Source organism: Takifugu flavidus, chromosome 5 (assembly GCF_003711565.1).
Source record: "Takifugu flavidus isolate HTHZ2018 chromosome 5, ASM371156v2, whole genome shotgun sequence".
In the NCBI taxonomy this organism is placed as follows: Eukaryota; Metazoa; Chordata; class Actinopteri; order Tetraodontiformes; family Tetraodontidae; genus Takifugu; species Takifugu flavidus.
This window is the reverse complement of record NC_079524.1, coordinates 4,913,907-4,934,340: the sequence shown is the minus strand read 5'-3', so window position 1 is coordinate 4,934,340 and position 20,434 is coordinate 4,913,907. Positions and strand designations below refer to the sequence as shown.

Below are 20,434 nucleotides of genomic sequence, written 5' to 3'. Positions count from 1 at the left end.
CAACTTACAGTGAGGGCAACACGATGCCATGATGCTTTTTTCAGACTTGATTCATTAAGAGGTGACTTGCGTTCACCTGGGATATTTATTTAACAAGAACTCATCGGGGACTTCCAGGGAAATTAGTCAGACCAAAGAGTGAAAAGTTGTGACGTATCCCAGCGTCCTTGGTCCTTGGCAATCAAAACAAAACGAGAGGATTGATCAGTGACTGTACTGAAGTTGTTTTCTAAGTTGCTATAAATAGGGACAATCATTAGTGTAAGAAAGGAGGCAGAAGGATCTCTGTCCCAGCAGTGTTTCCCCCGGTGTTTAAACAACACCAGAGTCTTGGGAAGCAACAGCTAATCCGTTAATTCACCGTGGGAGTGTTTTTTTCCATTAAAGTCACATTAATTGATTTGTTTTTGAGATACTTTTTCATTATTATCTTCAGAATATTAGCAGCTTTATACCAGTGTGACCCTCCCATATCTTCAGCCAAGCGGCTCTATTATTGAGAAGTTATTATTGACAGGGCATGTGCTTTTCTGTTTGTTTATTTTTACTTATTTAGACATTTTTGTATCTTCTATTGTCTCCCCCATGTTCCCGTCCTCCCTGTCTCTGTCCCATCCATCTCCACTCCTGGTTGTCTCACCTGCTCCCACCTGTCTGCTCGCAACTGTGGCCTCGCGTCTCCTGTAATCTTTGTATGCTCTCATTAATTAATTTATTTTAATTTTATTTTTTAAAAACTGATTGTTTACTATATATGCTTGTATCTAGATGCCATCTCCCATATATCTATAAATATATCTGGTCCTGGTTGTTTCTGTGTTTGGTAAATTGTGTTTGATTACTTTGTTTCTTGATATTGTTTATTTATTAATATGTGGGATTCTTAAACATAATCCGGGAGGTTTACTTCAACAAGTGAAGCTTTGTCTTAAAACTGATCACAGATAAGCATTTATGTGCGCGTACGTGTGTAAATATAGCGTTGTACAGCGCCCCCTTGTGGTCACATATCCACGCACACTCATTTTAATATTACGAAATCAGACAAAATCCACATAAAACGAAGAACGACTGGAGCGTCAACCAGTGTTACTCTCCACCTCTCCCGTTAGAGTTTCTGCTTGTTGCCCAACTGTAGCTGTCACTCAGGCCAGCAGCAGCTGTAACCTGTAGTTACTCCTGCTATAAATGCCCTCTGGGGTAACTAGATCGCACCAGTGTTTGGGTTAAACCACGATGCTTCATTTAGGCAAAGTTAAGATTCTTGCACTTGTACTCAGTGTTGGCATCACTCAGACGTTATATTTCGGACAGTTTCATAAATTTTCTTAAGCATATATTTATTCCTGAATAACAGACTTGCCATTTTATGCATTTTAAATAAAATATGTGCTCTTCTAATTCTTCCAGTGGGAGAAATAATAAACGTGGTGAGCTGACATGAGGTATAGATACCAAGCAGTGTATCAGAGCAGGCATGTAAAGAATGCTGATTTGAAATGCTGGAGATCTGCAGCACATCATTTACCTCCATGTGTTTTTGCCTCTGAGAGTTCAGATCTATCTTTTTTTTGACTCTGTGTTAAACAGAGATATCAGCAGTTATATCATCAGTCAAATTTTATGACATGACCAAAGCCGTATCTCTATGGATAAAACAAACATAGGATAAACTGTCGCAACACTTCTACCTGTTTAACGTTTCTTGGTGGTGGTTTAAGGGGAGCAGCTTTCAGATTAGATGGTGCAAATACAAGAAAATGTATACATTTCCTTTCATGATTTATTTAACATGTTAATGGAAGTTTTTATCCCAGAAGTATTTGGAGCTTTGGGTATAATTAATTCCCTTTACTTGAATTAATTCCCCTTCTTTGATGCAAGAGCTCTTCTGGCAGTAAAACAGCTGCGCATCTATGTTTGAGTTAGTGTTCTGGGTGGGGGGTTAAAGGCCTCATCTGCTCAAACATGATGCAGCTCAGAGAGGTCAGAATTCAAGTGTTGTTTCATCTGTCCACAGAACGTTCCTCCAGATTGTTGTTTTTTAATCCATTTTTTTCATTGAGGTTAAGGATCTGAGGAAGGTTTTTTTTCTTCTTCTTGAACGCAGCCTCTCAGCTCATCGTGCTGTAAAACCTGTCTGGATTGAGGACAGTGACACTGAAATTTGTTCTTTTTTCAAAAACTGATCCTTCTCTAAGAATCTAGTGACATTCCACACTGCTTAACCTGATATGCTTGCATAGAAAATAAAAGAATAGTTAAGAGGAGCAAAAGAGTGAATGGACATGAACAAAGAGAAAAATGTTAAATCTCATTTCTTCCCAGTAATTTTAGGCTTTCGTGCAAAATAAATAGCACTTCTCCAGTTTCTATGGAGAGCCAACGGAGGAATAGGTGGATGAATCCAGTTTCACTTTGAATAAAATCTCCAACGCTGAATGTAAAAATATGACTCATTTATTTTTTTGCAGGAAAGCATCACACCAGAGATTTTAAATATCAAATGCCTCTGAGCCAAATGATAAAAAAAAAGAGTTGCCAAATTGTTTGATAGTTGGCAAATCCTCGAGAGCAGCGAGATTAAAAATAAGCAATACGTTCAGGTCTACCATCTGCGTGACCTTCTAAAAACAACTGGACGTTGACACAATGAGAATCTGAAACAGATGTACAGTAACTGGAGCTGCCAGGAGTTATGCAATATATGCTGTTCTACGGCTGAATTTACATCACAGATAGGGGGTTTGGGACGGGGCGTTTAAAGCCACACTATTGAAAAGAAATACAGAGATATGCCTTGACAGCATCTAAAACAAAAAGTTTTTTTCATTGACCGATGACCTATGGATCAAAACGTCAGCAGAAATCAACATAAAGAGCAGATTTCAGGGACCAAACTGGCAGAAGCCATTGAATTCTGAAGAACAGGGCAGAGCACAACATGAAAGCTCACTGAAATGTAAACTCATAGGAAGTGTCCTCAAATTAAAAGGGAGGTAACCGCCACGGAGGCTTGCTTTAAAATTTTCAAAATAAGTTTGGGCTCTTTCAGCCTCATCCAGCAAAGGATGCTCAAGGTTGTTTACGTCAAGTTTCTGTATTTTTCTCCTCATTACATTGTCAGGCTTTTGTGCTGTGGGTGTTGGAATAAACAGTGGAGGAATGTGTCTACTGCTTTGATGACTTCGTATTGATTAACTGCGCATATTTGACTTTTATGTGAACACTCGCACGGCTTTGCACGACAATTACACAGCCGTTTTTAACATGTTTTTAAAAAATATATATAAAGCAGCCTTTTACTGGAACATAATCTGGTAGATTCTATTTACAAGCACAAGATGAACTGAATCTAAAAGTTGATTGATTTGATCAATTATTGTCAATGGCTTGGCTGGTTTGGCTCAGATGTCAGGAGATAATAGACGGGAGACTTGCGGCCCAGCAGGAGTCGATCTGTGGATGAAGGGCACCTCGCTGCAAGTGCTGGACTGGAAGAACGTGGGTCTGCAAAAGCGCGTCAGATAATTCACTGTTCACCTGTTCATGCTCATAAACTCAACTGTATTGATGGTCAGGAAAAACAAATTTTAACTTCATTTTAAAAAAACAAAACAAAACTGAACACTTACTGTCCTTGAAAGATGTGTTGATTGTTTTCCAGTTTACCTCAGATGCCTTCGGAAAATGCGGCTCGCTGTGGACGTGTACGCAAACAAGCAGGCATTACATGACAATACGCAGCCCGTTGTCTTTCTCCACAGTGGCCACTTTTCATGAGGCATGAGTGGTAATAATGGATCACGCGCTTTATCAGCTTTCTGCAGCCTCAAGGCGAGCCATTCTCTCTCTCTCACACACACACACACACACACACACACACACGGGCCCGTTCGACTTGTTTGAGACACGTCCCTTACCTGCCTGAGGTTTTCCTTCTGTACCTGAGGCCAGCTTTGACCTCATCAGCCTCGTTGGTGCTGCTGTAAGGGAGGAGATAATACAAAACAAAGCTGAATGAGACACAAAACCATGACAGTCATGGTTCTGAGACGGAGAAGCTGGGGTGACACCGGGAGCTCTTCCACATTTGCGTCATCCGTCAAGGTCAAAATTAACATTTTATTAAATACAACCCTTTCATGTCCACGCAGAACCAGCTAATTTGTTGCAAAATCTTCAGTTTGCTTGGAACAAAGGTCATTTCTACATCAAAGCAGCATTTTAAGTGGTTCTGTTTCTTTCAAGTCTGAAATCTAATTCTTTTCTCTGTTGCGTAAACGAGGCCCAAATATTACTTAATATCTAAACTATGAAATATTATATGAAAGCCATAATTATTTCAAAGGTGCAGACTCCAACAGCACAATCTTTCAAACTAAATGTCAATGAATCCACTTATGAAAGCCCACTTCTCCAGTCTAACGATTTTCTGCTCACTTAACAGGATCACATGAATTTTAAATGTGATCTAAGCTGGCTGAGGAGTGGCGCTAATCCTTATAGCATGTGGGAACAGAGATGCGACGTACAATGCGGTTCTGTTCACTCTTTCAGGCGCAGACCTCCTCCTGGGGACGCGGCTGGCGGAGCTGCCATTGTTATCAGTGTGTGGTCTGCGGTTCTCCGAAATGACCGCCTTCAGCTCCTCGACAAGAGACGTGAGCTCTTGGGTGAGGCCATCCTGCTTCCTCTTTGGCTTCAAGAGTCGGGAAAGGATGAGAGAGATGTCATGTTGTGTCAACAGCTCATATTTGATGGTATTTGCTGGAGTTCATCACAGTCTCCGAAGCAATATCTGAGCTAATTTGATTAGATCTTTTACATTTAATCCAAGATTGCAGCACAGAACAAATAGTTCACTGCCGTATTGGAATTATTTTGAATTGCCGTGACTATTCCCTCAACAGGAATGCAATTAAATGAATGTTTTTGAATTAAAGGCAGAGCAGATGTGCTGGGGCCTGTGTCTGAGCAGCCAAATAAACAATGATTCACGTACATAATTGAAAAGCTTCAACTGTGTGGGATTATCCTGACTTTACCGAAATTCGGGCGTGGGCGTTCTCCTGGGAGGAGAGTGGAGTAGAAGCCGCAGGTGGACGGCCCAGGTGAGCTGTTGGTTCATGCAAGGCTGTGTGCAAATGTTGACCTTGGAGCTCCTGCAGGGGAAATCGAATAGGTTATCAAGATTTGCTCAAGGGTGCATACAGCATTACTGTGAAACCAAGATAAAGACAAACGGGCAGGTATAAATCGAAGTTAAACATTGTTATTGTTTTCCACACGTGGTTGTAGTACGATGGAAAAGTTTGCATCCGTCTTATAAAAGCACTCACTCTAGTGCAGCTCTACCTTTGAATCTAAGCTACACTGGAGTTTTAGATGAAAGAATTCATGCTCCTGCAGCTGGATGAAATCTTGACATTCAGCAAACCTCTCCGACATCTTTGGAAAGAAACAACATAGATAAAATGTAGAGTAGTAAGCAGGAACAATAAAGTGATGCACATGGAGATAGAACAGGGTTAGTGGAGCTGATAAGGTCTTTTGTTAACAGAAAATATATTATCTCAAGGACAGCATGATGCAGCAAAACTTGCTTTCATGACAAAAAATTGGACTGTGAAGTTAATTATTAATATTTTGAAGGTCAAATCTGATAACACTATATTACTGTAATGGCTAAATGTTTCTGGTGGCCATATAATGGATGCATGAATGTGCTTCACCTTGTGAAGGATTTGTTCCAGCCTGCTGGTCCACTCCCTCATGCGTTTGTCTTTGGAGCGAAGGGCCTCCAGTTCACGGCCAAGTTGTCTCTTTTCCTCCTTGATAAAGGCAAGTTCCTGGAGCTGACGCTGATGCTCTAGATTCTGATGGTGTTTCTCCTGCAAATAATAACCACAGACAAAAAATAGGGCAAGATGTCTTTGTGAAAATGTATCAGTTTATATATGACAAATAAATGTCAAGAACTTAATTTCATTAAAAGGACATACATAAGAAATTGTCATTTAAAGAAAGATTAAAAATCCAAATACCGGTACTATTACTGGTTGAGTGAAAAGTTTTAGATAACTTCCACTATAATAGCACCTTTTGAATGTTCATCCTGTTATTTAAATGATTATTTAATGTCCACTTGCAGCATGCTGTTGCATTCTCAATTCTATTTGAACTTTATAAAAATAGCTAAAGTTAAATTACAGTTACACTGAAACACAACACACAATGAACCAGATGATGGTTCATTAAGCATTTACCTGGTTTAGCTTCTCCACAGTCTGTACGAGATTTTGGATCTTTCCCTCGAGGGAGTTAATCTGCTCTCTTCTGGCAATGACCCTCTCTTGAGTGTTCACAGCTGCGTTGAGGCCTGAGACAAACCCTTAAGAAAAAGTGATTTAAAGTTTCTAGTGTCGGAGTTTGAGAGAGGACAGGAGGTGAAAGAAGGCTTTGACTGAATCATGGACATGTGCTTTCAGTTATAAATGTCTGAGTAGATCCCGTCTGGGACGCAACAGGGAAAGAAATGTGCTTATGTTGTCATTAAACCACTAATTATTTGACCGAAGTTGGGTTTCTGGCTTTCATTGTGACTGAAGTAAATTATTGTTATCTACTGAACTAATCACACACTGAGTATAAATAACAAAAAAGTAATAAGTATTTCTTTGGACATGACATGTTTTATTAAAGCTCAGAAAATAAAGTATCTAACCATGTCCATTAGCTTCTTTCAGGGTCCTCAGGCTGTCCCTGACCTGCTCCAGCTCATCATTGGCCCTCTTCATCCGACTCTGGAGCTTCAGCACCACACCCTCGTACTCCTCCTTCTTACATGTATGGAGCTGTTGCAGCTCCCTGTGCTCCTCTGAAATGAGTCCATGCATACACATTATACCCACCAAGAGAAACATCCACTAAAACATAGCTGCACATAGCAATAGATGGGCTTGGTTGACAGGATAAACATACACAACAGGGTTCTTGGTTTAAACACAGCGGGACACTGAGATCATTTGATTTTTCAAAGAAAAAAAAAGAAAGGGAAAGTTTTTCAAGGGACTATAAATGCATCGTGGACTTCCTGCTGAAAGAATGCATGAAGCGATTGCAGTGATGTGTTAGTTTAATGGATCTGAACAACTAAATATTTTTATTAGATCATGTGTGTTACATGTTCTGTATGTACAGGACTGTGTGAATGTAAAAGGCTAAAAATGCCATAGAGACGCGATACTAAAAAGCATTAATCAGTTAAAATTGTAGTGAGAATGCTATCATTTCTGCTTACTTTTTAGAGAGGAAAACTCTATTTTTTGGAGCTCTAGCTGGTTGGTAAGCTGCTGCTTCTCCAGATGTTGTTCTTGCAGATGTTTGACATGTTCAGCCACAGAGCCTTGCAGCCGCTGTCGCTCCAGCTCTGCTGCAACCAAATCTGTCTTGTACTGGTCTATTTCATTCTGATTCTGCAAAAAAGGACAAGACATAAAATAGACAGTTTCAGAGAGCTTTAGCATGTTCTTCAGCGCTCCATACCCTGAGCTGCTGCACGTTCAGCTTGTGCTGGTTTAGCTGGTGGTTGAGAAAGCTGTTCTCCTGATGAAGGATATTGATGGTCTGGCCCTGCTGCACAGTCACTTGCGTGTTGTTCTCCACTTGTAACCTCAGAATATTTATCATCTTCTCTTGGTCGTCCACCTTCTGCCCGAGTGCCTCTCTGTCCACATGCAATGTTTGGTAGCGTCTCTCAGCCCCTTCCAATCTGTCAAGATGCTGGAAAAATTACTTTAGTATGATGAGTCACCCACATTTCTGTTTTAAATGTTATTAATGTTTGCAACCAATTTTCTCCACTGAAACTCTGTCGTTCACACACACATGCACACACACACACACACATGATAATAAGTGTTACCTGCTGGGTTTCTTGCTTTAAGAGACGGAGTTCCATTTCTTTCTCTTCTAGGAGATCCTTTGTTTTCATCTCTTCATGTGTCCTCTGCTCCAGCTGACTATGTAGGGATTTCTTCTCCTCCCCAGTGTCCTCCAACTGTCTTCTCAAAGCCTTTACCTCCTCCTGTAGTTCACTCTGCTGCTGCTTGGATGGATGGGTAGATATTTGTTAGACCCAGTGGGCAGGTTATAATGAAAAGTAATTAAATTGATTATTTAGTCAATGTTAAGACAATATTGTATATACCATAATTGACATGATCAGTATATAAATAATATATTGTAAAAAGTGCCTGAAAACTTTGTAGAAACGTGGTTGCCTGCCATTTGTCATTTACAATACAACTAACATATCTTCTCTGACTAAGCTCACCTGTGTTTTAACCAGTCTGTGCACATCCAAGCCATACAAGACTTTGGGTGTGAGAGCAAAAGAAATCTTTTATTGTAGTACCTTAAGTTGATCAAGTTGAGTTCGAACGTCTTCTGACTGTTGTAAAAAATGTTCTCTCTCTCTCTGGGTGTCCTTCAGCTGAGACTGAGCCTGAATAAGCTGCTGCTCCAGGTAACAAACCTACAGTGACAAAAACAACATACAAATTGTTGAAATATCTGCAGTTCCTTCACATACATTAAACTCCATCACAGAGATCAATAGTTGTGAACAAGACAATGCCACTTAGTTCATTTGAACCATTTTAAAAATAAATATATATTTTTTTAAATTTATGTACATTCTCCCTTACCTTAGTTTTATGTCTGGAGACAGCTGAGACAAGACCACAGACCTGAGCTTGGTGCAGTAATGTCTGTTTTTCTGTGAGATTTCTATAACAGAAATCACACATTTAACAATGGGACACCGTCTGATCTTCAGTGGAATAGCCAGATTATATGGAACCAACGCTTACTTAAGCATCTCTAACTTTGTAATGAAATTGACGGTGCTGTTTTTTGATGTGCTCAGGTTGTGGGTCAACAGCGCCATCTCTTGTCCAAGATTTGCAATCAAGTCGTCCATTCTACAACAGCACAAGCGCCAAGAGGTTTCAGTGATGGTAGAATAAGTGTTATATTTACCCATTCTGTGGCCAATAGCCTACCAGTGTTGCAAAAGATTAAGTAAAACATCAAGTCTTAACTGCAAGTGGCTGAAAATACATGGAATTAATTTTACTTGACGGTATTAAAAGTACACTACATTACCCTTCTTTTTGCTCAATTCTCCCACTGTATTCTTCACCCCCGTGATGTTCTAGTGGCTGCCAGAAAAAAATAAAAACATTATGAAAAACAGACCGTATGGTTTAAAATCCATTTTAAATGATTCTTAGCTACAACTTACCCAAACTTTTTCAGAGTGTTCATTTGGAGATAAAGGTGAAAAGAATCTTTCCTTCATATTTTGTTCCAACTTCTCTACTCTCTTGTTAATGGACGATGCCTGATTCTCTGTCTCAGACATTTTCTGGTCCTTGGCTCTTTCTGTATTTTGCAGTTCCTCCAACATGCTCAGCATCTTTTCCATCTGACCAACATGCTCAGCTGAATCCATCAATCTAGAAATTTATAAAATAGTGACAATGGTTTGTATAATTTCTTCACAGAAGCAAAATAGTGCTCAACTGCTGACCTGAGGTCAGTCAGCACGTCCTTCTCCCTTTGGGCCTTTTGCAACTCCCTCTGGAGGTTCATAATCACTTTGTCAAAACCGAATGTTGTCCTCTCTGGTTTATGCGGATCATTTTCCTGCACTCAGAAAGGTAGAAAAAGACAATATACAAAGTATACTTTATCAAGACATTCTTCCAGGCAACTTTAAATTTAGTTTGATAAATGGAATGAAACTCTGAACCTCTTTCAATGGGATGTCCCACAGTTGTTGCAGAGATTCACCTACAAACTCCTCTCCAGAACAGCTGCCGCCGAGCTGACTGGTCTTATGACAGGTCAGGGGTGGAGTAAGTACCTGCTGTTGGATTGTAACTGTACCAGAATCTGCAGCTGGGTCATCTGCCACTAGATATTTCAAGTTAATTACATGTTAATACTTGAGAAATAGTGCTTTGGGCAAAAGATATTGAGATATGATTTTTACATCTGTTTATTTTTAATTCAAACGTTTTGCTCGAGGATGACTTTCGACAGGTAAAATTCCCTTTTCTAAATGTTTATTCTGTAATTAGCTCTATACTGTAATTTGCATGTTTGCTTTAAGCGCTGTGTAACAGAGAGGACTTTTTTAATTTTTCCTCGGTTATATATGGAAGTGCTTTTTTCAAATGCATTTAAAGAGTCACTGAGGGGAAAATCTAAGCTTTTCAAGTCTAGTTTATGCCTCTCAAGGAAAAAATAATGATGCTTTCTTGTCATCTTGCATACAATGAGCACATTTAGTAACAAATAATACCATTCAGGGAAAAAGCGATGCCAGTCACAGTTCAGCCTTGGTAAAAAATACAATGAATAAAAATTATCTGAAAAGTCACATTAATATGATACTGGAGATGTCATTTCTTTTTTTATTATGTAGCTACTAATAAACATAATCTGATAAAGCCAATACTCACAGATATTACAATTGCCATCATGAGAACCTGAACAGTGGATCTCATATGCACAACCAAACTTTTCCAAGGTTTGCTTTGTTGCATTTTCCACTTCATCCTGTAGCTTCTGTGTTTCCTTGGTACGCCTATCGAGCTCTTCACTGTATCAACAAGAAAAATTGTGTGTATTGTGCAGTGGAGAATGAAATAAGGTTGGAATGATCTATCTTCTAGATACCTCAATTGATCCAATGTGAGACTGTTTAATCTCGGCTGCGAAGATGTGGTATGGGTATCTGAGAGAAAACAAAGTTGAACAAAAGTTCTGAATTCGAAATCTAGAAATTCATAACATCTAAATGATTGAATTAGGAATCACTAGCTACAAACTTAACTTACCGGTCGAAGTTGTTGCTGCATTTGTACGGTTCGGTTGCTTAACATGAACGCTATCTCTACTCGAAAGAGCAAATAATGACATTTTAGTCAAACTGTAAAAAAAAGTGAAATAGCTAGGTTTTCATGATAAAACCTAACTCACAAGACAAACTCGAAAACAAAACACACAGCTAGTTAGCATGTTGTTCCTACACTGTCGTGAAACGACAAATTTCGTCACCATGGAAACAACATCGTTTTAGCGGAAAAACATGTTTTATGAGTGAATTAGTATATACAGTTTAATTGTTGCGTCTAATTATTTTTCTCAGGTAAGTGGTCACAATGATATAGCGATAAAAAGTTAAAGTAGCACTGAAACTTTGAAACGACTTGCATGACACAAGGCACCTCTGAACGGTTTGGTTGCGAAGAGGCGTTTCCGGCACGTTCGTCGTGTTGCATGATGGTTATTGTAGTTTAACAGTGGGCTAAAAAAAAAATATTTATCCAGGGCGGACCACCCTCTCAATTTTGCACGGACCAAGGAACTTTACCGTCTTTTGCGCTTTAGCTGCAATCGAAACTAAATCATGAGGTATTAATACGTGTCTTAAGTTGCAAAACTGTTATCCTGGTCATCGGCAGCTACCAAACAAGGTAATAACATTTGCAAATATTACACCAGCAAGATACCCAATGATCGTAACCTAGCAAACATGTTTATTGTTTACACGAACTAAATACGCAAAATGTTCAATCTTGCAATGTAATTATTACCGCCGTTATTATATTATCTTCATAATAATATGATACTGTCTCGATGTGACGACGTGACCTAGTTTCGATAGACATTATTTACATTTAACGACTGTGCATATGACTTAATCCTATGTCTTGTTAACATCATTTTCTTGCATCATCGTCCCTGTAATAGCTTTGGTTGCTAACAATGACATTTTACGATTTAAAGGAGAAAAATATGTTTAAGGGAAGATCTGTTGGGGGTGGTGTGTGTGTTTGGGGGGAGGGGGGTGATATCTGACACCCGAAAGGTGGGGTATAGGAGACAACATTCAAACTGATTTCATTGTCGAGGAAAAATTTTCTCCCGATACCTGTAATTGGAAAAAAATACATAAAACATTTACATGCTGTTTTCCAGGATGAGGGATCTTCAAGCTGTTGACAGCTTGCTCTTGAAAGAGCTGAAGTCATGTTGTGCGAAAGAGTGCAACTTTCTTCCCAGAGAGGCTGGTCTGAAACTGATAGAGTCTTCCTCTGTGGAGGTAACACACTGACCCAATTTACCGGTTCTGGTTCTGTGTGCAAACATATGGTATTCCATTCAAATGGGTGGCATTTTTCTGTGTGCATGAAATATATTCCGTTATGGTGCATTTTCAGAATTGCCGTGCAGTGTCTTCAAAATGCAGAGACAGCCGTGTGGAAGAGCTGTGGGGCCTGACCAGTTTCTTTGGCTACAGCACCCAAACATTTGTTCATGCTGTTAATTTTCTGGATCGATTCCTCACAGTTATGAAGGTAAGCATTTTTGAAAGGATTCAAGTTTACAATATGGGTTTAATCACAATATTTTCTTTCTGTTTGTTTAATGACAACATTGTAACAAGTTATTTTCAATATTTTGAAGAATCATCTGACTGACCAAATTGGATTTTAAGTCCTAAATTGTTGACTCACACTGTGTTCATGTGAAAAGGTGCAGCCTAAACACTTGCCGTGTATTGGAGTCTGTTGTCTTCACATTGCTGCCAAAATGGTCGAGGATGACAGCAATGTTTCACCCATCCATGAACTCATCCGCATCAGCCAAAGCAAATTCACTGTGCCGGACCTTTGTCGCATGGAAAAGATTGTTATGGAGAAGCTCGGTGTGAAGCCTGAAGCGGTCACGCCACTGACCTTTCTACACCTCTTATACTCGGCCTTCACTTCCTGGTCTGTTGAAAGGTAAAATCTTTTAAATGCTTTATATACTTTTGTTGTCAAGGAGTGTGCACAAACATGAGCCAATAGTTTTCCCTCATGAAATGTGTCCTGGTGGATCAAATGAAGATTCCCTCTATATTTTAAGGGAGGAGCTCCCAAGCATTGAGAGTCTGGAAGCCCAGCTAAAAGCGTGCTTATGCCGGCTTGTTTTCTCTAAAGCAAAAGTAAGAATTGCTCTTAGGCGGCAGTTTCCCGACATTGCAGTGTTCATGTTAAAATCTGTGACAATCGTAACCTGCTGTTGTCCTCTTCCGCAGCCCTCAGTTCTTGCACTGTCTCTATTTGCCCAAGAGTTTGACACCCACCAGTCCAGCAAATTGATGAGGATTCTTCACGCTCTCCAAGGATATCTAAAGGTAATAAAAGGTGTACAAGAACAGGCTGTTGTTGTATGCAATCCTAATTACTTATTGTATCCATATAGACCACGGTTATTATTTAATTTTTCGTGCAAATAAACTAATTGTTGCACATATCTGACTGTAATGTGGAACCAGTAAGTTCTATGCAACAATTTCTATATTTCTGTCTTTGGATCACTCAGATTTTTTTCTGTCTGACATCTTAACAGATCAGTGATGGGGAGTTGCTCCACTGGAAACAACACGTGGCCAAGTGCATGACCGAATACTGCTCAACTGAATGCAACAAGCCCAACAACAAAAAGCTTGTTTGGATCATATCTAAGAAGACGGCACAGAATCTTCAGTGCAGTCACTATTCTGTGCCTGGGCTTCCAACTATTCCAGAGGGGAGTTGGGATGAGAGCGAGAGGTAAAAATGCCCAATTTTCTCCATTTTCTTCAGTCCGCGTGATGACAAAACACTGACATTTGCCATTTAAGAACAGCAACAGACTGCTTCACAAAGCTCCTAAATTACATCATTTAAAAACAAATCACCATTGCTCAACAGTGATTTTTTTATTTTTATTTACGGAACTAAAGGGTTATATATGGACTTGATTCCAGCATATCCTTTAAATTCCCCATTCTTACCTGTTATTTTTAATGAATATGTTTCCCTCTAAACACATTGACAGCTTTCCCTGTCTTGCTTTGTCCACCAATATCACCTTAGGATCATTTACAGTTTGTCAGTTGGCCTGGGTAATATTTTATGTCTTCACTCTATTTGACGCAGAGGTTGCTAATACCAGAAACATTATTGAATCTTTTTCTGTTCACCAAACCAGAATGAAAAACATCAGGTGGTGTCACTGCTTGAAATATAAGAAGTAACCAGGATCTGATTAGATGTTTTCTGAGATGGCCAGGTGTTCTCAGCTAATCTTGCTCTTCCTACTCAGCAGAAGAGTCTCTGACAAGAGATTTGATGTGTTCAGAAGCTGCTTCTTAAAGAGCAAACCGAAAGGTTGCAGGCATCTTTACAGAAAAGTGTATGTTTGAATCCAAAAAGAAAGAAGCAGGAATGGTTGGACTAAAGTGAAATACATGACACAAATGTGTGAGAGAGAAAGTGCTGCAGAAATGAAATTGGAAGAAACCACATCCGTTTAAGGCAAACCTGCTAATGTTCAATGATTGTGATGTAGTAATTGTAATGTGGCCTTTTCCTCTCTATGATCCTGTCAGAGAGGCATATTTCTGACATAGAGCAAACATGTGGCTAATTAAACAGTTAATAAGGTTTTACAGTGAAGACCAGTTCATCTTGTTGTGTTGGTTTTGAACCATTCCCTCTCTTTGCATTAATGAGATGAATAAAGTACATTCATTTGTGGTTCTGAGTCCAGAGGTAACGCCCTCTTTTGTCTCACAGTGAGGACTTCTGCGAGGACATGAGCTCTGGGGAAGACAGCCCCTGGGGCTCGCCAGGAAGTGATGGTGAAGGAGCCTTCTTCCCCTCCAAGTTTCTGCAGAGCATGAAGTGATGAGCTGCAAATACAGCGGCGGGTGTGTGTTTGTGTGTGTGTTTGTGTGTGTGGGGTCCCTTTACAGTGTAACCGTCCTCGCCAAGTTTCACAGCAAATGTGTGTTTCTCTTTTCATGTTGTGTGCAATGTAGGTTTACCCGGTGATGGATTGTGAACATTAAGTGCCTGTGTTAATCCAGTTAACCGTTTAAAGACAAACATATCGTAATAATAGAAAATTGCAATACCGTGGCAGCTCGAAGTGCAGTAGATCGAAACGTCTGTGTGCTTTTTTTTTTTAAATTTGGACTTTCTGTGTCTGAATTTGCAACATTCCAGCAAAAATAGTGACACACGCACAAGAGGAGAAGTTATAAATGTTGAGTACCAGCTATGATATTCTCAGTCTATCAAGTTTTATACCTAATCATTTGCCATCAATATACTGTATAGGACCTACCGAAGTATTTTGTGCTTTATCATTATATGATATTACTGTTGTGTTGAAGTGCATGCATGGAAACACTGACGTACGTTACGACATAAATATTTAACCAAGATAAGCTTACTGTAAAAAAAAAAGTTTAAAAAAATGTACATAACCTGAAAAATATGTTAGAAATGCTGCATCAAAAGTATGTTACCTTTGTAATGTGAACCATTTGTGAAGGATCGGAAATCGTCCTTTCAAATAAATGATTTTATATCCATAAGTTCTTACAGATTGTTTCACTGTGTAATTTAAACAGCATCTTATTTGTTTTAAGTATGAAATTAAATGCCACTCATATACTAGGATGTACAAATCCTTAAGCTCGCTCTAGGATATTTGGAGGCTTTTACGGTCCGTTCCTCCTATCACGGTTGTTTCATCTCGTTTCTGAGACCAGACAAGCTCCCCTTTGTTGCTGACAGATGCAGAGGAGCTGGGGGAGCAGGAGCGGTGGAGGACGGGGGCTTTTAGCTGGCTGCGTGCGTTGAAGCGCATTTCTCTTCCATCTTCTTAATTAAAACGGGAGCCTGGAGGGGAGGCAACAGCAGCAGTCAGGAGAGGAGGGGGCTGGGCAGGCAGAGGAAGGAGACCGGACCGAGCTGCGGTGTCTTCCCCATGCAGCCGACCGCCGACACCCGCAGATCTTATACCGTTATAAGGAGCGATGAACGGCGGTTCGCGCATCCTGGCGACGGGCAGCAGAGGAAGTGCGCGACCCAGGCGATGACAACCTAGGCTAAAGCTTTCCAGCACACAAGGAATGAAAAGGCTCCTAAAATGGTCCGCATCGCCAAGGCCCTCGGTTTGGTTATTCTGTGCGTCGCCGTGTTGATCCTGTCGCTCATCAGCTATGTGTCGCTCAGAAAAGACAGCTTCTTCTCCTCTAAATACTACACGGGAGGCCCGAGGATCATGTTCCACGCAGGCTTTCGGTGAGTACGTTTACAGCAGACATTAGTGGCGGTGGGTGTGCGGCTGACAGGTAAATATCGAGGCGCGGCGTGACGCGCACAGCCGTCAAGGATCCGGCGAGCTGTCCAGGGTCCTGATGTCGAAACGCTCTCACAAAACCTGGTAATCGACCCCCACCTGAGGCGATTGAGTCCCGCACCTTCGATTTTCGATTTTTGGAGAATGAAGACAGGCCTGCGACACCCATCTCTAAAACGGGCCTTCGTGTTGTCACGTAACATAAATTATGTTGGAATATGGTTTGATTCATTTTTCTCCTTGCTGTAAGCACTTAGCAACCTGTCAGGGCCTTCTGGTGGTGTCAGTTCCCCGAAAACTATACTTAATACCAATAATGATAATGATGATGGCATATGATGTGTTTAGGAAAGTACGGACCTATTAATTTGTAGTGTTAATGTCGAAACAATAAGTGCTCATTAAGCAGTGTATTGACCCTTCATGACACTTCTGTTCCTTTTTACCAGGAAAATGTTCAAGTGTGCAGCAGCATGTCCTTTTTTATATACTGTACTTTCTACATAATTTATAAGAACTTTACAGAGGTGGCTTTGATTCGCAGGTCTCAGCTTGCCGTAAATTCCCTGAACCCCTCTTTTATTCCTTTAACTAATGCCCTGAACGAGGAGCTTCACGGGAAACCATCCAAATGGAAGTTCAACAAGACCGCTTTTTATAAGCAGAGGTATGAGACGTTTAGTTCCCGGTGATTTAAAGTATTCAAAGCGCATTTGTAAACCTGATGGATACTTCTATTGTCCACAGGAAGGATATCTTGGGATTCATCGACATTCCCAACAACTTCTCCCTCACAAAGGACAGAGTGCGTGTGGGCCAGCTGATGCACTTCGATTACTCGAGCCACAAATACGTTTTCTCCATCAGCAACAACTTCAAATCTCTGCTCCCCGACACCTCTCCTATCCACAACAAGCATTACAGCCTCTGCTCCGTGGTGGGCAACAGTGGCATCCTGACGGGTAGCCACTGCGGCGATAACATCGACCAGGCTGACTTTGTGTTCCGCTGCAACTTCGCCCCCACCGAGGTCTACTCCAAAGATGTGGGGAGGAAGACCAACATGACCACCTTCAACCCCAGCATTCTGGAGCGCTACTACAACAACCTGCTGACCATTCAGGACAGGAATAATTTCTTCCTGAACCTAAAGAAGCTGGGAGGAGCCATCCTCTGGATTCCCGCCTTCTTCCTTCACACATCAGCCACAGTAACCAGGACCCTGGTGGACTTCTTTGTGGAGCATAAAGGCCAACTGAAAGTGGAGCTGGCCTGGCCTGGAAACATCATGCACGATGTCAACAAGTAAGAGTATTTGGGTCCTATTTGTCTAAAGGTAGCTGGTGAATTGCAAAGTAAATAGAAAAGTAAAAAGAATTGATGTGCTGCACACTCACTGCATAGGCAGATTTTTGTCGCTGTTCCTCTAAGTTGTCCCTCTGCTCCCCTGGCAGATATTGGAAGACCAAAAACCTGTCGCCCAAACGCCTCAGCACTGGAATCCTCATGTACACGCTAGCCTCCGCCATGTGCGATGAGATCCACCTCTACGGCTTTTGGCCCTTCGGCTGGGACCCCAACACAGGCAAAGAGTTGCCCTACCACTACTATGACAAGAAAGGGACAAAATTCACTACCAAGTGGCAAGAGACCCACCAGCTGCCCACCGAGTTCAAGCTGCTCTACAAGTTGCACAGGGAAGGTGTGATTAGGCTGAGCCTGACACACTGCACTTAGACCCTGCGAGACAGTCGGAGAGGTCTCCAGGGACTGTGACCCAGATCGCATTGCTTAAACTTTAGTTGTGACCCACAATGCATGACACCTGACACCCACCCATTCTACACAGACGCATTCATAATCAGTCGTCCACGCAGTACGGTTTTGTCTTTGGCACTATGCTCAGCTGTTTAAACTCCCGTCCTTCGCATGACTGCGGGCTGAGTTCGGACCAAATAGATGTCACATTTAGCCGGCGGATTTCAAACGTTTTCTTTAAAGCAGCGATGCTGAAATCACCTTTAAAAACAACAGCGTGGTGATTTTACACACGGAACTCACTGCCTAATCTCAGGGAAGGATTTAGATCAGATTCAATGCCTCCAGAGAAGGCGCAGCTCCAATTTCATGCCTCTCCCCCCAGCCTGACAATCTGCACTCCTCTGGAAGAAGGACTGTGTTCTCTCTATATTTGTATGATTTGTTTTGATAGTAGTTTTTTTTTCCCACAAGAGAAAGTGAAACTATACATTTCAAAATTTCCTGAGATTCTTTTTTGGAATAACAAACAACATTCCAACAAAAAGCCATAATTTTGTGGACAAAGAATGTGCTGTCATTAGGGTAGCGAGACTGTACCGTAGGACAGCTGAAATCTATTCCAAATAGATCTGCAGCTACTAGGGGTTGCAAACTAGCCACAGAGGCTCGGTTTTAAGAAATAAAATGATCTCTTTATAGTTTATGTTCTTTAGCCTGCTGCCAAAATCTCTCTCACACAATATATATATATGTTTCCAATGTTTGCAAACTTGCAGAGCCTATTTTGATCCAGGCAAAATTTGTTGGCCTTGGAATCCATACACCAGTTTGCAGGATGGAAAATGTCAGCCAGTTTGTGCCCCATTTCAGCCACATGGACTCTCACATGCTCTGTGCTCCCCATCACCACACGTGAACTGTGTTCACACGGTCCGCTGCAGCTGCCCCCTTGTCAGCGCCAGCCCAGCTATTCTGCGCTTGTGTGGCCCTTTGATTTAAACATTATAACTGTATCTCTGCCTCCTGAAAACGATGCAGTTTGAATGACAAAATGGGCCCCTCGATGTGGGAAAACATCCGACGACACAATTTAGGCAGCGTTTGGAACAGCTGATGTTGCAATTTCCCACAAAAACCAAAATAATTAAACGCACAATGATATTAAATCCAGTATCAATGACATTGGGCAAAGAAATGATATGTTAAACCCCATCATGTCTAAACAGCACGATCCATTTGAATGCCACTGCATGTGAGGCATCAACAAGTCTTATATGCTAATTTTTATACCTTTAAACTCGTACAATAACTCTTTACAGGCTACAAGGAACATAATTCCACCGATCCTGTCCAGAGACACTTTATAAAGATGATTTTTTTTGTTTTTATTCAGCTTTTCTCCACCGTTCCCTTCGGTCACACCAGACTGGGATCTGGTGGTGTGTGGGGGTTTTTCGGCAGAGCCAGACGGACCACATGACCGTCTCATGACTCCACAACATGTGCTGCTGCTTTCAGATTTGGGTCCAGGCTGCCATTCTGATACACAGAGCAATGCAGTCAGTCACACTTGATACAGTGTGCACTATTGTGCTTGTTTGAATTTTTGGCAGTAGGAATCCATTTGTCGCACAATACATTTTTGTGTGTCTCCCGAGGCAACTAAGCTTCCTGACAGTACCTCAGGTTCTACGACATGTACAGAATTGATGACAAAACGGATCAAAATCTTTATTAAAAGTCATTTCTTTGAATCCCCTTACGGTAATTCCTCCATTAAGAATGTGTATGTAGTGACACCAAAGAACGTCCATTCAACGAGAATGTTGATTTTAAAAGCTGAATGACTCGATAACAAGTCAAAAAAAAAAAAAAGTCATTTAACGCTGCCGCTGCCCTCATGTTAATAACTTAGTAGTAAGTCAAGTGGTGGGATCTATCATGAATGTTGCCCTCAAGATCTGTTTCCTGATTTTCAAACGTCATTCTTTGGAATGTTTCGTACATATAATTATGCTAGCAACATTTTAAGGATTGTAATTCCTGTCCTGAAACAGTATAGCTTTTTGTGCATTATATTGTGACAGACATGTGCTCAAACGAAGCTCTATAGCCGATTCGTTCCAGCCCTTCCTCCTTCTTGTACTTGTGTTTAATCTGCATGGAAAGTTTTTGCCATAAGACATATAAAACCTTGGCTGTTTATGTTCATATAGTAGGAAAGACATAAATCATGCCAATGACTTTGCATTGTTGTTTGTTCTAACAAATAATTTCATCCATGTAAAAAAGAAAAACCAAGTCTTAAATGTTTCTGATTATTCCACATGAAAGATATACATTATGTGCCTGCATATTCCCTTCATGTGTCAAATAAAGCAGTATCTTTTTTATTTGCTGTTCAACTGTA

The 20,434-nt window shown here is 40.8% G+C and overlaps 3 protein-coding genes across 7 annotated transcripts; 2 read left to right on the top strand and 1 right to left on the bottom strand.

Annotated features, from left to right (window-relative positions):
- Positions 1 to 1,769: 1,769 nt before the first annotated feature.
- Positions 1,770 to 11,297, bottom strand: LOC130526378 (coiled-coil domain-containing protein 158-like). 4 transcript variants are annotated; one of them, XM_057033998.1, is made up of 22 exons: positions 10,914 to 11,297; positions 10,753 to 10,810; positions 10,536 to 10,675; positions 9,821 to 9,984; positions 9,599 to 9,714; positions 9,311 to 9,524; positions 9,172 to 9,227; positions 8,877 to 8,987; positions 8,712 to 8,793; positions 8,420 to 8,539; positions 7,928 to 8,110; positions 7,549 to 7,785; positions 7,304 to 7,478; positions 6,728 to 6,880; positions 6,270 to 6,394; positions 5,736 to 5,894; positions 5,359 to 5,451; positions 5,049 to 5,165; positions 4,536 to 4,702; positions 3,924 to 3,986; positions 3,636 to 3,700; positions 1,770 to 3,510 (listed from the first exon to the last, which is right to left on the bottom strand). In XM_057033998.1, the coding sequence occupies exons 1-22, from the start codon at positions 10,993 to 10,995 to the stop codon at positions 3,386 to 3,388; spliced, it is 2,805 nt and encodes a 934-aa protein (XP_056889978.1). In that variant the 5' UTR covers positions 10,996 to 11,297; the 3' UTR covers positions 1,770 to 3,385. The 4 variants fall into 4 exon arrangements, with proteins under 4 accessions (XP_056889978.1, XP_056889979.1, XP_056889980.1 ...); XM_057033999.1 differs by having other exon boundaries at positions 7,928 to 8,107; XM_057034000.1 differs by having other exon boundaries at positions 9,821 to 10,675; positions 10,753 to 10,839; positions 10,914 to 11,051.
- A 62-nt stretch (positions 11,298 to 11,359) lies between these two features.
- Positions 11,360 to 15,493, top strand: LOC130526383 (cyclin-G2-like). Of its 2 annotated transcripts, XM_057034010.1 has the most exons (8): positions 11,360 to 11,552; positions 12,058 to 12,181; positions 12,300 to 12,437; positions 12,616 to 12,866; positions 12,991 to 13,069; positions 13,163 to 13,261; positions 13,477 to 13,679; positions 14,688 to 15,493. In XM_057034010.1, the coding sequence occupies exons 2-8, from the start codon at positions 12,059 to 12,061 to the stop codon at positions 14,797 to 14,799; spliced, it is 1,005 nt and encodes a 334-aa protein (XP_056889990.1). In that variant the 5' UTR covers positions 11,360 to 11,552; position 12,058; the 3' UTR covers positions 14,800 to 15,493. The 2 variants fall into 2 exon arrangements, with proteins under 2 accessions (XP_056889990.1, XP_056889989.1); XM_057034009.1 differs by having other exon boundaries at positions 12,991 to 13,261.
- A 165-nt stretch (positions 15,494 to 15,658) lies between these two features.
- On the top strand, positions 15,659 to 20,417 carry LOC130526382 (sia-alpha-2,3-Gal-beta-1,4-GlcNAc-R:alpha 2,8-sialyltransferase-like). Its single transcript, XM_057034008.1, has 4 exons — positions 15,659 to 16,205; positions 16,808 to 16,930; positions 17,011 to 17,568; positions 17,718 to 20,417. Exons 1-4 carry the CDS (start codon positions 16,051 to 16,053, stop codon positions 17,998 to 18,000), a joined length of 1,119 nt encoding a protein of 372 aa, XP_056889988.1. The 5' UTR covers positions 15,659 to 16,050; the 3' UTR covers positions 18,001 to 20,417.
- Positions 20,418 to 20,434: the final 17 nt, after the last annotated feature.

Excerpts from the sequence above, each read along its gene's own strand:
- LOC130526378 (XM_057033998.1), bottom strand. The coding sequence starts at position 10,995 with ATGTCATTATTTGCTCTTTCGAGTAGAGATAGCGTTCATGTTAAGCAA. Across the intron at positions 10,811-10,913 it reads TGCAGCAACAACTTCGACCG|ATACCCATACCACATCTTCG; the intron begins GTAAGTTAAGTT and ends GTTTTCTCTCAG. Across the intron at positions 9,228-9,310 it reads AACACTCTGAAAAAGTTTGG|CCACTAGAACATCACGGGGG; the intron begins GTAAGTTGTAGC and ends TTTTTCTGGCAG.
- LOC130526383 (XM_057034009.1), top strand. The coding sequence starts at position 12,059 with ATGAGGGATCTTCAAGCTGTTGACAGCTTGCTCTTGAAAGAGCTGAAG. Across the intron at positions 12,867-12,990 it reads ACTTCCTGGTCTGTTGAAAG|GGAGGAGCTCCCAAGCATTG; the intron begins GTAAAATCTTTT and ends CTATATTTTAAG. Across the intron at positions 13,262-13,476 it reads CTCTCCAAGGATATCTAAAG|ATCAGTGATGGGGAGTTGCT; the intron begins GTAATAAAAGGT and ends ACATCTTAACAG.
- LOC130526382 (XM_057034008.1), top strand. The coding sequence starts at position 16,051 with ATGGTCCGCATCGCCAAGGCCCTCGGTTTGGTTATTCTGTGCGTCGCC. Across the intron at positions 16,931-17,010 it reads ACCGCTTTTTATAAGCAGAG|GAAGGATATCTTGGGATTCA; the intron begins GTATGAGACGTT and ends TATTGTCCACAG. Across the intron at positions 17,569-17,717 it reads ATCATGCACGATGTCAACAA|ATATTGGAAGACCAAAAACC; the intron begins GTAAGAGTATTT and ends CTCCCCTGGCAG.